The 12,869-nt window shown below is 37.9% G+C and overlaps 1 protein-coding gene and 1 non-coding gene across 3 annotated transcripts in view; both read left to right on the top strand.

Annotated features, from left to right (window-relative positions):
- Positions 1-12,869, top strand: part of Elp1 (elongator acetyltransferase complex subunit 1) — a 56,217-nt gene that overhangs the window by 38,811 nt on the left and 4,537 nt on the right. For both annotated transcript variants that reach the window (XM_027943006.3, XM_071600822.1), the window contains exons 30-35: positions 6,267-6,329; positions 6,633-6,693; positions 8,577-8,690; positions 9,743-9,854; positions 10,967-11,094; positions 11,556-11,710. In XM_027943006.3, coding sequence (XP_027798807.2) covers positions 6,267-6,329; positions 6,633-6,693; positions 8,577-8,690; positions 9,743-9,854; positions 10,967-11,094; positions 11,556-11,710 — 633 coding nt within the window. The remainder of the gene's footprint in view (positions 1-6,266; positions 6,330-6,632; positions 6,694-8,576; positions 8,691-9,742; positions 9,855-10,966; positions 11,095-11,555; positions 11,711-12,869) is intronic.
- On the top strand, positions 7,160-7,293 carry LOC114098826 (small nucleolar RNA SNORA42/SNORA80 family). Its single transcript, XR_003583796.2, has one exon. It is a non-coding gene; the product is annotated as a small nucleolar RNA SNORA42/SNORA80 family (small nucleolar RNA).

Raw genomic sequence — 12,869 nt, 5'->3', positions numbered from 1 at the left:
GGCCGAGGACTAACAGGACACAGATACCCAGTTGATGCCAGGGATTTCTGCCTTTTAGAATAGATAGTCCATTTTTAGTCTGGCTTCCTTTACTCTTGTAATGTTTTTGAGATTCATTCACATTGTAGCTTAATCAGTAGCTCCTTACTTGTTATTGTGGAGTAGTATTCCATTGAATCAAAATTTGTGGACATGTTCACTGTGATATACACTTAGATTGTTTTCATTCTGGGGTTTAAAGAATAAAGCAGTTTTGAGCTATAGTAACAAAAATGGCATAGTCTTGGCACCAAATTAGACACGTAGATCATTGGTACAGAATAGAAGACACAGAGACAAACCTACATAAAGATAGTTATCTCATACTGGACAAAGGAGCCGAAAACATACATTGGAGAAAAGATAACTTCTTCAATAAATGGTGCTGGGAGAACTGGAAATCCATATACAGCAAAATGAAACTAAGCTTCTATCTCTCACCATGCACAAAACTCAAAGTAGATCAAGGACCCAGAATTAGACCAGAGACCCTGTGCCTAATAGAGGAAAAAGTAGGCCCAAACTTCATGTCAGATTAGAATCCTGACTTTTGACTCCTAAAGCACAAGAAATAAAATCAAGAATTAATAAATGAATGGATTCAAACTAAAAAGCTTCTTCTTAGCAAAAGAAGTAATCAATTATGTGACCACAGAGCGGGAGAACATCTTTACTACACGCACATCAGATAGAGCACTAATCTCCAGGATATACAAAGAGCTCAAAAAACTTAACAGCAAAAAAACCAAACAGTCCAATCAATAAATGGGCTAAGGAGCTGAACAGACACTTCTCAGAAAAAGATACATAATCGATCAACAAATATATGAAAAAAATGTTCAACATCTCTAGTAATTAGAGAAATGCAAATCAAAACTAAGATTTCATCTCATGCCAGTCAGAATGGTGTAGTTATCAAGAATATAAACAATAATAAGCTTTGGTGAGGATGTTGGGTAAAAGGCACATTCATACATTGCTGGTGGGACTGCAAATTGGTGCAACCACTCTGGGAAGCAGTATGGAGATTCCTTGGAAAACTTGGAATGGAACCACCATTTGATCCAGCTATCCCACTCCTTGGTCTATACCCAAAGGACTTAAAAACAGCATATTACAGGGATACAGCCACATCAATGTTTATAGCAGCACAATTCACAATAGCTAAATATTGGAACCAACCCAGATGCCCTTCAATAGATAAATGGATAGGGAAACTTTGGTATATACACACAATGGAATATTACTCAGCATTAAAAGAGATTAATAACATATTACTTGTTGAACCTCACATTTAAATGAGCAAATGGCTTATCATTAGTAGTAATTTATTTTTTCACATTTTAGGAGATAACCAGATTCAATAATGGGAGTAGAAAGTAATTGAATGAAAACTGATTTTAGAAAATACCTCCTTGGGTCTATACTCCTATGGTATTTATTACATTTTGGGTTAGCTTCAACTGTTAAGAAAGATAAATGTATATAAATACATACATACATATATATACACACACACACACACAAACAACACAAACACACAACACACACATACATATACAGTAACAAACTGAGTTCTTTAGGAGGGGAACAAAGTGATGTGTTCTAGAGTAATATGTTTTGTTTCTGTCTTCTAGGCAGTGAGAGTGGAGTAGGACACAGTAGACAGATTTATAATGTCATGAATTATTTGTTTCTGTGAAATCCTATAGGGGTATCACTATTACTTGGACTGATGAGAGGAAGTTTAAAAAACATGCTTATCATGAAGAATTGGCATTTCCTTATCATGTACATACTGGATCTGAACATCAGGGCCTTTAATATTCTGTACTGATTAATCCCTAGGAATGCAAAGAATAGTAAATTGCTATGTGAGTATTTTAAATGACTCATTTAAGACTTGCATAGTAAAGCAATAAGTATAAGCCCATCTGTCATTAAATATGGGATTTCTTTTTTCTTTTTCTTTTTGTAGTGTTATCTCTTCCCCGGGGTGAATCCAGCTTGCCACCTATTTTTGTAAATAAAGCAATACAGCCATCCCATTTGTTTACATTTTGTCTAGGCAGCTTTGAAAATCCAATAACAGCTAAGGAGTTGTGACAGAGATAGTCTGGCCCACAGAGCCGAAAATATTTACTCGTTAGCCTTTAAACAGGAAAAATATGGCAATTTTTGCTTTCTTGGATTAAGAAAATCCCTTCTAATCCTAGTTCTGAGCAATTTTGTTGTTTTTATCATGACTGGGTGTTGAATTTTGTCCAGTGTGTTTTCAACTATGATCTGCTTTTTTTTGTTGTTGTTGTTTTTTAGTCCAATGATGATAATAAATTACGCTGCTTGATTCTCAGTTATTAAACCAATATGGCATTCTAGGTTAAACCACTCAGCTATCATTTCTTATCCTTTTCCTATATTGGTGGATTAGAGGATTGCTTGAGGATTTGTAGTTGTGTTCATGAGCGTTTTTTAAGTCTTTGTCTGGATGATGCTGTTCTTATAAAATGAGGGGAAGTGTTCCTCATTCCTTTTTTTTTTCTGGAAGAGTTTGTGTATAATTATGTTAGGAATCTGGCTCCTGGTTTAAGACTCCTGAGTGAGTTTTCAGACCTGACTGAGCAATTGTAGGAGCCTCGCAGGAGAAGCTGCCCCTCCCACACTCTGCCTGGTGTGCTGCCCGTGCACTAAAGGAGGCGCAGCCAAGGACCCGGCCCCTAGCGGTCTTGTTCTTCCCATTTGTGCGTTCCTAGCCCTGGTACTTTCATTTCTAGGTCTATTTATCTGAGGCCTTGGGCCAAGTTCATCTCTAGGCACCCCTGCCTTGGCCTCTGCAGTGCAGTGGAGGAGAGGTGACACTTAAAGACACTTTCCCCCAAGCATATCGCTAGCCAGTACTTTTCCACTGCTAGCCACCTCCCCCTTTCTGTCCTCTGCCAAGGTCCATAAAATTCTGTTGAAGCTTTTTGTTCTAGGCTCCCTCAATAGTGATAGAACCCGCACATCTGTGCTGGGCCAGGTGACCTGGACTCTGTGCTCTGGTGTTCCCTGGGGGAGAATGAAGAGGAGCTGGGGGTTTCTCTGGGGTTAGCCTCTTGCTTATCCCAGGCTTAGCTTTCAGTTGGGCTTGTTACTCTAGCCAGCTCCTCTGACACTTGGCAGCACATCTCTCTCTTCCTGCTCAGCTTTTGACATACTTTTCCCCTCAAATGTTTGGTAGAACTTATCAGTAAAGCCATCTGGGCCTAAAGTTTTCTTTGCTGAAAATGTCTTACTGTAAATTCAGTTTCTTTAGTAGACATATGCCTATTAGAGTTATCTGTTTTTTCTGAAGTGAGCTTTGGTAGTTTGGATCCTTCAAGAAATTCATCTAAATTGTCAGATTTATTTACATAAAGTTATGCATAATGTTGTCTTACTCTTTTATTGTCCGTAGGGCCCATAGCGATGTCCTATCTTTCAGTCCAGATATTGTTTACTTGTGTCTTTGGTTTTGTTGTTGTTATTGGCTAGAGGATAATGAATTTTATTTTTTTTTAAAAATGAGCTATTTCATTGTTTTTCTCCACACTCTATTTCATTAATTTATTATTTCTTTATTGCTTGCTTTGGGTTAAATTTGCTTTTTGTTTTTCTATTTTCTTAAGGTGTTGGCTTAAAAATTACTGATTTGAGACCTTTCCCTCCTTAGTAGTTTAAGCACATGTTGCCATGATTTCCCTGGGCTCTGTTTTAGCTACAACCTACAATTTTTGACATATTGTATCTTCATTTTCTAATTTCCCTTGTGATTCTTTACTGACCTATGAGTTATTTTGAAGTGTTGGTTAGCTTGCAGTATTTGGAGATTTTCCAGCCATCTTTCTGTTATTGATTCTTACTTTAATTCTGTTATGATTAGAGAGCACATTTTTTGTTAATTCAGTCCTCATCTATAACCCAGTGTGGTCTGTTTTAAAGAATATTGCGTGCCTGGGAATATGACATCTGTGATGGGATGAGGTGTTCTATCATGTTCATTAGATTAGGTTGTTTGATTGTGCTCTGGGATTTTTTTCACCACTTTATCTGTGCTGGAAGAGAAAATGTTTAAATCCTCATCTGCAGTGGTGTATTTTTCTGTTTCTCCTTTCATTCTGTCAGCGTCTCCATCATGCCTGTCCTTGATGAATTAATTTTGAAGTATTACTCTTTATCATTGTTAATATTTCTTATTCTGAAATTCACTTTGTGTTATTAAGGTAGCCCTTTCAGCTTTCTTTTAACTGCTCTTTTCATGGAGTATTTTTTCCATTCTTTTATTTTTAATGTATCTGTATTTGGTCTTTATGTTTAAGGTAGGCTTCTTGTTGACAACATGTAGTAGTAGTAGATGTTTTTTAATATAATTTGACAATCTTTGCTGTTTTTATTTGTATTTTAGTTTTCCAGCACTAGGGATTGGATCCAGGGGTGCTTTACCACTAACCTCCATCCCTACACAATATCTTTATTTTATTTATTTATTTTTATGTGGTGCTGAGGATCTAACCCAGCGCCTTGCACGTGCTAGGCGAGCGCTGCATTCCACTGCTGAGCCACAACTCCAGACTGACTGCCCCTTTTTATTATTTTTTGAGACTATGTCAGGCTGATCTCAGATTCCCAAGCAGTTGGGGTTGCAGGCATGTGCCACCACATCCAGGCTCATTCGCTGTCTTTTAATTGGAGTGTTTAGGCCATTTGCTTTTAAAGAGATTACCAGTATAATTGGGTTTAAACCTATTGTCTCGGTTTTTTTGTTTTGTTTTGTCTAATTGATCTTTTTTTTCTTTTTATCTCTTTTCTACCCTCTTGGATCTAGTATTTTTTCATAAATCCATTTTATCTCCATTACTGACTTTTAATATTTTAGTGGTTATTCAAGGAGTTACAGTATATACCATAATCATTTATCATAGTATATATTCAGCTAATAATATACCACTTCATGTATAATGTAAGAACCTTACAAGAATATACTTACATTCCCCACTCTTGTCCTTTGTATAATTCACATTTTAATTCTACACATATGATAAACTCTGTAATAATTTATTATTGTTATGATTAGTTATTGTTTAATAATATTTCAGTATAAGCCAAAAGCATCTTTTATTATTTCTTCTCTTTCAAGAGAAGTTAAAAATATAGATTTTTCTTTGACATTCCCTAAGTTTTCAAAAACTTCAGGTAAGGGGCTGGGTTTGTGGCTCAGTGGTAGAACGCTTGCCTAGCATGTGTGAGGCACTGGGTTCACTTCTCAGCACCATATATAAATAAATAAAATAAAGGTTCATTGATGACTGAAAAATAAAATAAAACAAAACTTCAGGCTACTCAAAATGGATCAACAACTTAAATTTAAGAGTTAAAATTCTAAGACTCTCAGAAGGAAACATAGGGTAAACCTTCTTGACCTTGTATTTGGTGCAATGGATTCTTAAAATTAACACAAAAAGCACAAGCAACAAAAGAAAAGTTCATAATTTGGGCTTCATAAGAATTAAGAATTTTTATATTTATAGACATCATCAAGACTGTGAAAAAACAATCTCTAGAATGAAATAAAATATTTCAAATCATATCTGATAAACGTTTAATATCCAGAATATATAAAGAACTCTTAAAACTCAACAACAATAACAAAAACCCTTTTAAAATGATCACAGGATTTGAATAGATTGTTTTTTCCCAAGAAGATATATAAGTGACCAGCACATGAAAAGGTGTTTACCATCATTAGTCATTTTCAGTTTTCTAAAGGTTTGAAATTTTTTGAAAGAAAATATTGGAGAAAAAAATAAATGTTGAAAAGAGCAAAAAGACTTTAAGATTAGTAGTTCTGGTCTGCTGTTTTTTGGAGTGTGGTGTCTTTGTTGAAATAACTTTGGTGGTGAAGCTGGGGAAATGGGCATTGCTAACAGACCTGCCTGGTGGTTTTGATATCACGAAACGTAAAGAGGTCATATTTACCTGTGTTTTGTCATCATGTTGAGGAGCACCACCCCTCCTCTGTCTTTTGTACCAGTGCTTACAGAGAGTAAAACCAGAGTGTCTTAGCATGGCAGGAACCTGCGAGCTGTGATTCTGAGGGGTCTGAGTGGTGAGGTAGGCCAGGGATGTGAAGGCAGCTCAGGGAAGTTTTGTGGTTGGGTGAGGCTTCATCTGACACGCTTACTCCCTTCGCTGCTTGTCTTTCTTGCCAGAATTATGAAGAAGCCGTGCTCTTGCTGTTAGAAGGAGCTGCCTGGGAAGAGGCTCTGAGATTGGTAAGAGAAATTCTGAAATCTTCCTATGTTGGGTGCTAATGAGAGAGAGCAGCAAGGGAGACAAAATAAAGTTTGACTGCTTTTTATTAAAGTGAGTTGAATTTCTTGGCTGCTAGGGAGGATCCCTGCTCTTCAGGAAACTATCCTTGATATGCTGAAGTATTTGGGAGTGAAGGATAATACCTGAAACTTAAATTTTAAAAAGTTCAGTGGATGCATCAACAAGTGTATGTGTGTGTGATGCACGTATGTGTACACAGGAAGTTTTCTTGCCTAAAACTGTTATTTTTTTTTTCCTTTTAGGTATACAAATATAACAGACTGGATATTATAGAGACCAACATAAAGCCTTCCATTTTAGAAGGTGAGGGTTACATTGTAGATAGCATTTGTTTGGAAGTATAGAGAAGGGGAGAAGAAAGATGGGGGGATACTGTTACTCTGTTTTGTTTTGTTTTGGTACCAGGGATTTAACCCAGGGACACTTTACCACTGAGACACATCCCCAGCCCTGTGACTGCATTTTAAAAGCATATGTTATATATACTCAATCATAATTTTTAAAACTATGCTGAACTGTTAGTTACACATAAAAGATTTAAAACATTAGAACCTATGATAAAACACAATTCAGAATTTTTGTGCCAGGCTGGTGCACACCTGTGATCCCAGTGACTCAGGAGGGTAAAGCAGGAGGATCACAAGTCTAAGGCCAGTCCCGGTCACTTTGTAAGGCCCTGTCTCAAAATAAAAATGACTGGGGATATAGCTCAGTGGTCAAGTACCTATGTATTTAAAAAAAAAAAAAAAAAACCACAAATCTTTGTAATGTATGGGTTTGGATTATGGCAGGCCCGGGTCACTGGGCCTGTCATAGGTCCTTTGCCAGAGCAAACTCTGGTTGCACACCATTGTTTGGCCTCTCGGTTTGTGGGCTGCTAGTACTGAAGTAAGTTGCCCAGTAAGGGGAGAAAAAGGAATCTTTGTTTGGGGGAATAGTTGGTAAATTTGAGTATGAACTACATTAGGTAATAGTATTATATCAGTGATAAATTTTCTACATTTAATCTTGTGGCTTTATAAGATAATATCCTCATTATTCTTAAGAGATAAATGCTGAAGTATTTGGGAATGAAAGATAATATCTGAAAGTTCTATAGCTGTGTGTGTGTGATGCACATATGTGTACACAGGAACACATATGCACAGAGAAACAGGCAGAAAATAGGCAAAATGTTAACAATTGGTAAATCTATGTGAAGGGTGTATGTGTCAAACTATTCTGATTTTTATAAAACTAGAAGTAAAAAATAAATAAAAAGAACCTTTGTACATGATGTTTATGTATGGTTCCTAGAGAATGAGTGAATATTAGAATTCTAGAATATTCCGATAGCCACTGGGATCCTTTAACAAGATGGGAAAAAACAAAATCAATTTGACTTCTAGAAATCTTAGGAATGCACATTGGTTTTAATCTCTTACTTTTTAAGCAATCTGTCTCATAAAGACGTCTGGCCTTTCTGACATTTGCATTTATTTATATTCTCTGCCTTCCTGCTCCTCCTGTCCCCATCCTCACCGGAAATGTTGTTGGGGTACTTTTTTCACTATTCGCTTTAATTGTCCCTAACTGGATACACGAAGCATCCTTCCTGGTACTGTGACAATTCATTTAGCCAACTCTTACTTGGATCTACATGACTAATGAGAACATGAAAATATGTTAATAATTCATCTGCACAAGCCTAATACCTATTAATAACATGGGTCCTTGGATAGTACCATTTTGATTTTTTTCCTATATTCGGCTAGTGACATTTTTTTCTTTTATTATTTTTCCATTGGAAGATAATTTTCAAAAATCCTTAGGTTCATTTATTCTATACCCCTAGGCATTTTGAGCTATGTTTAGGAAGAAACATTCAAGTAACTTTCTTCCTTTTTTGTTAATAGCTTCCTGTGCTCTCCCTTTATTTGCCAATCTTTTGGATAGATTCCAAGTCTTTGTTCAGAGGATTTTCAAGTGTAGTGGTAGGTATGCTGGAATGATACTGATGAACTCAGATCTGGAATCTCAGTTTCCAGTTTATTAATGCTCATTAAGGAAAAAAATCCTGCTGGAAAAATTTGTCACCTCTTTTTGTTGAATTTTAATCCTTCCTGACTGCTTTTCCATTCCCCTTAGTTTTTTTCTCTTTGCTTAAACAAATCACATTCCAATTATTTTCCATTCTGCATCCTCAGCCCAGAAAAATTACATGGCATTTTTGGACTCTGAAACAGCCATATTCAGTCGCCATAAAAATCGCTTGCTGGTGGTTCGAGAGCTCAAGGAGCAAGCGCCGCAGGCGCATCTGGGTGAGTGCCTGCCGGAAGCCTGTCAATACTTGTGGGATAGGCCTAGCACCACTACACATTGTCTAAGCTGCTTAGTGTCTGTCAGTCCATTTTCTGTTGCTATGATAGAATACTTTAGGCTGCATAACTTATAAAGAAAAGAGATTTATTGGGTCAGAGTTCTAGCATGGCACCAGCATTTACCTGGCTTTTTTTTTTTTTTAAGTATATATATTTTTAGTTGTAGTTGGACACAATACCTTTATTTTATTTATCTATTTTTATATGGTGCTGAGGATCCAACCCAGCGCCTCACATGTGCGAGGTGAGCATTTTACCGCTGAGCCACACCCCCAGCCCCTTGCCTAGCATTTGGTGAGGGCCTCATGACAGAAAGGGAAGCGGACATCTGCAAAGAAATGCATGTGTGCAGGAAAGTGAGGAGCTGTGCCAGGCACACTTTATAACAGCTCAGTATCACAGCAACCAGTTTAGTCTCATGGGAACAAGAACTCACTCCTGCAAGAAAAGCATTAGTCTCTCTTAAATTCATTACCACTGTCCCTTTGAGAAATTAAGCCTCAAAATAAGTTATTGAATTGGGCCAAGCTATATTCAAACCATAGCAGTTTTTTTTTTTGTTGTTGTTTGTTTTTTTAACTATACCATGTGGAGTCTGAGGCCCCTGAGGGGCTATGTATGTCTGTATTTCTGAGTGTTGGTGAAGGTCTTGGGGTCAGAACCAAGCACTAAACAGAAGAGCTATGCCAAGTATTCCACCCCACCCCCACCCCGTCCCCATCCAACCAGCAGTGACTTGTTTCTGTTTCACAAAATAAGTTTTCCTCATTTTAAAGAAGAAAAGGAAAAATTTTTTTTTCACAGTAGTAAAATTTTTTTTTGATTCACAGTAGTAATAATTTGTGTTCAATATCTCACTTATTTGAGATTGACTATAATAATTTTCATCCGTCTTTTGATACTTACTAGTTGGTTGTAATCCATTTATCTCATTGAAGGTAAGTCCGTGTTAGCAGGGAATTTTTCATCTGCATGTGGTGGTTCTTTTCTAGATGAAGAGGTAACCCATGGTCAAGAGTCAGACCTCTTCTCTGAAACCAGCAGTGTTGTGAGCGGCAGCGAGATGAGTGGCAGGTACTCCCACAGTAACTCCAGAATATCAGCGTACGTATCAACTCTGCTCAGTACATTGATCATCCCCTGTGTAAATGGAGAAAGTAGAAGCACATAAGTTGGTTTTCTACTAGTACAGTTCAGGAGGAATGTTCTTCAAGGCCAAGTGGAAGTTGTGCAAGAACCTGTGTGATGTATTTGTGAGCTTAGATTTGGCACTGAACTGTTCTCTGCAGCTTCATGGCCTGTGAGTTGCCTAGAGCCCAGGAGGTACTTCACTGGCTAGTCAATTTATGTAACATCTGATTGTATTGGTTTAACAAAGAGTGAGTGACTACAATGAAAAGATTTTGAAAAAACAAAACAAAACACAAAAATTCCAGGTTTCTTTAGAATCCAGATTGGGAGAGGTTGTGAATATAAAATAAGGCATTACACTTTGACTTGGTGTGAGTTTGCCACAAGTATTGAATGTCAGTGCAGTGACTACCAAATACTTACAAGGAGATTTGAATTATAAGAGCTTGGAGTCCTGCTTGGAAGACACAAAACAAGATTTTTTGTTCAAAGTGAACTTATTCATAGAGGTCTGTTGAGTGATTAGAAACTGGAACAAAGACAACTTGAATGGACTTTTCAAGAGTCAGAGAGAAAAAGTTCTAGAAAAACCAAATAGCATGATTAAAGCCCTGCAGCAGGAAGAAATGGAATTCATGTGTCTTCTGTTATATATCAAACTGGCATGTCATATCTCCTTGTTTAAATTTTATTTTGTTGCTTTCACATTTATTTAGCTAGTGTAAAATTCAAGTTGGTTGATCTGCTCATTATTACAGGATGGTATAAGATATAGCTTCATTTCACTCTGTATTTTAATCAAAACTTTAAGGAAAAATACCACTCTTTAGATATTTCCTTATATCTTATGTAAGGGTTATATCCTTGAATAGGATTTTCCCTATATCTTCTTTATTCCAACACTCACGCACAGCCCCCTTTTATGTGTTAACATGTAGCTTTAACACCTTAATGCCATTTTCTGCCAGAATACTTGGACATCTGTAGACTCTGGTTTCCCAGAAAGTTGGTGGCCAGTGGGCATTCATTTCAGTCCACTTAGCACAGGCGGAGCACCTGTTAAACATTTCTTTAATTTCTGACAGGAGATCGTCTAAGAATCGCCGCAAGGCAGAGCGGAAGAAGCACAGCCTCAAAGAAGGGAGTCCACAGGAGGATCTGGCCCTGTTGGAGGCATTGAGTGAAGTGGTACAAAGCACCGAAAAATTGAAAGGTATAGTCTTAACATTGATGATGATTCTTGACCACAAAAAAATTAGTAAATGGGCACCCAACCTATTCCATAGATGACAATTTTCAGTGGATACCATTTTCCCAATTTGAGAGAAGAAGAAATTTTTTCAGCAGGAAGGGCTGCTGCTGTGACGGCCCTGCTCAGCAGCAGCCTGCACGCCTTCCTCCATTGGGGCCACCTTACCCAACTATGAGAGGTGAGCACTTAAGCCAGGATAAAGGACTGTGTGGCCCTGCTTCCTGCATGGCCCCAGTGTTTCTCCTTTTGCAGTAGATGTGTTTAATTACTTCAGCATTTGGGAGGAAAGAAGTAAATGTGAGAGAAAGCAACTGTAATGTGAAATTTTGTAGGAATTTTCTGCTTGAGAAAGAAACTATGGTCTGATTCTAGCTGTGGAGATGGGGGACACAGCTTGCCACTCACTCAAATTTCTTTTCTAGATGAAGTACATCGTCTTTTAAAGATGCTCTTTCTCTTTGAGTTTGATGAGCAAGGAAGGGAATTACAGATGGCCTTTGAGGGTGCTCTGCAGCTGATGGAAAGGTCACTGCCAGAAATTTGGACTCTCGCCTATCAGCAGAATTCCACCACACCTGTAAGTTTTCTCCAAGGGAGTGTGCAGTTTTCTTTCATCATATTCATAGGTCATTACTTCACACAATCCCTTAAAAGTCAAAGCACTTAAGAAATTTACTGTTCTTAAAATACCATATGCCCTCCTTAAATTATCTTAGATTATTGTTTAGGCTGTCAGTAAGAAGGTTTTACTTTTGCCCATTCAGTGGCTAGTGCACATAGGCAGAGGTTAAGTGAGATATTCTTTCTCCTTTCTGGGTACAAGTAACTTTCATTGAGAATTTGGAAATTTTTTCCCTGAGCATAGAGGATGGAGTGGGGAGAGGAGAAAGTAGGATCACAGTTGATCTCTCACCTCCTAGTTGAGAAGTCATGGTTGGGACTGAAGCAGCTTCATGTCTCATCAGGATTTCTCATGTACAGTCATCTGTTTATTGAGAATACCTCTGCTCACTCTCTGACCCTTGAGGTTTATTGTAAGAAGTTTTGGTTTGGATTCAGAAAGGCCCGTCTTTTAGGGTCCAGTAAGGAAAATAAAAACCTCAATTGTTACTTCCTCACAGAGAATTTAACACATGGATTGGTGAAGTAAGTGTTGGAGAACTGAAAAGGCAAGAGGGGACCATAGAAGACGGAGGGACACTGAGATAGTAACTAGAGGATAGAGGATAACATTTGCTGCTCCTAAAGCTGGAGAACAAAGGGAAGAGTAGAAGAATTTCAGAGATTATTATAATTTAGAGGCCTGGCATATACTGGGCAGGCACTGTCCCACTGAACCACTGCCCCACAGCCTGGGTTCTTGAACATACAGAAGAAGGTTCTGGTCAGCTCAATCTGATATTTCTGGATGGCGTGACAAGGCTGGTTCTAAATGTACCGAAATAAATGGAAACTATGAACGGCTGCTGCTGGGGTGAAAGCAAGCAAATCCCTTCTTCCTCCAGCCTTGCACTGTCCCTCTGGTGTCCCCTATTGGTGGAGCATAATAAGGAGTCAGCTGACAGAGAGGACTGTGCTTTCAGGCCCCAGCCCCAGCTTCACAAGCATTGCATAAGAATGGGTTTCTTTCTTTCAGTGAGGAGGTTGCAGTCATTTCAGAAATCTGTGCTTTTGTTTTGGTTACTAAAAGTATAATGAGATACATTTGGGATATCCTGAGCCACAAGCTTTTGAGT

The sequence above is a fragment of the Marmota flaviventris genome, chromosome 13, assembly GCF_047511675.1.
Source record: "Marmota flaviventris isolate mMarFla1 chromosome 13, mMarFla1.hap1, whole genome shotgun sequence".
In the NCBI taxonomy this organism is placed as follows: Eukaryota; Metazoa; Chordata; class Mammalia; order Rodentia; family Sciuridae; genus Marmota; species Marmota flaviventris.
The sequence above is the reverse complement of the archived record's forward strand: the minus strand, read 5'-3'. Positions and strand labels throughout refer to the sequence as shown.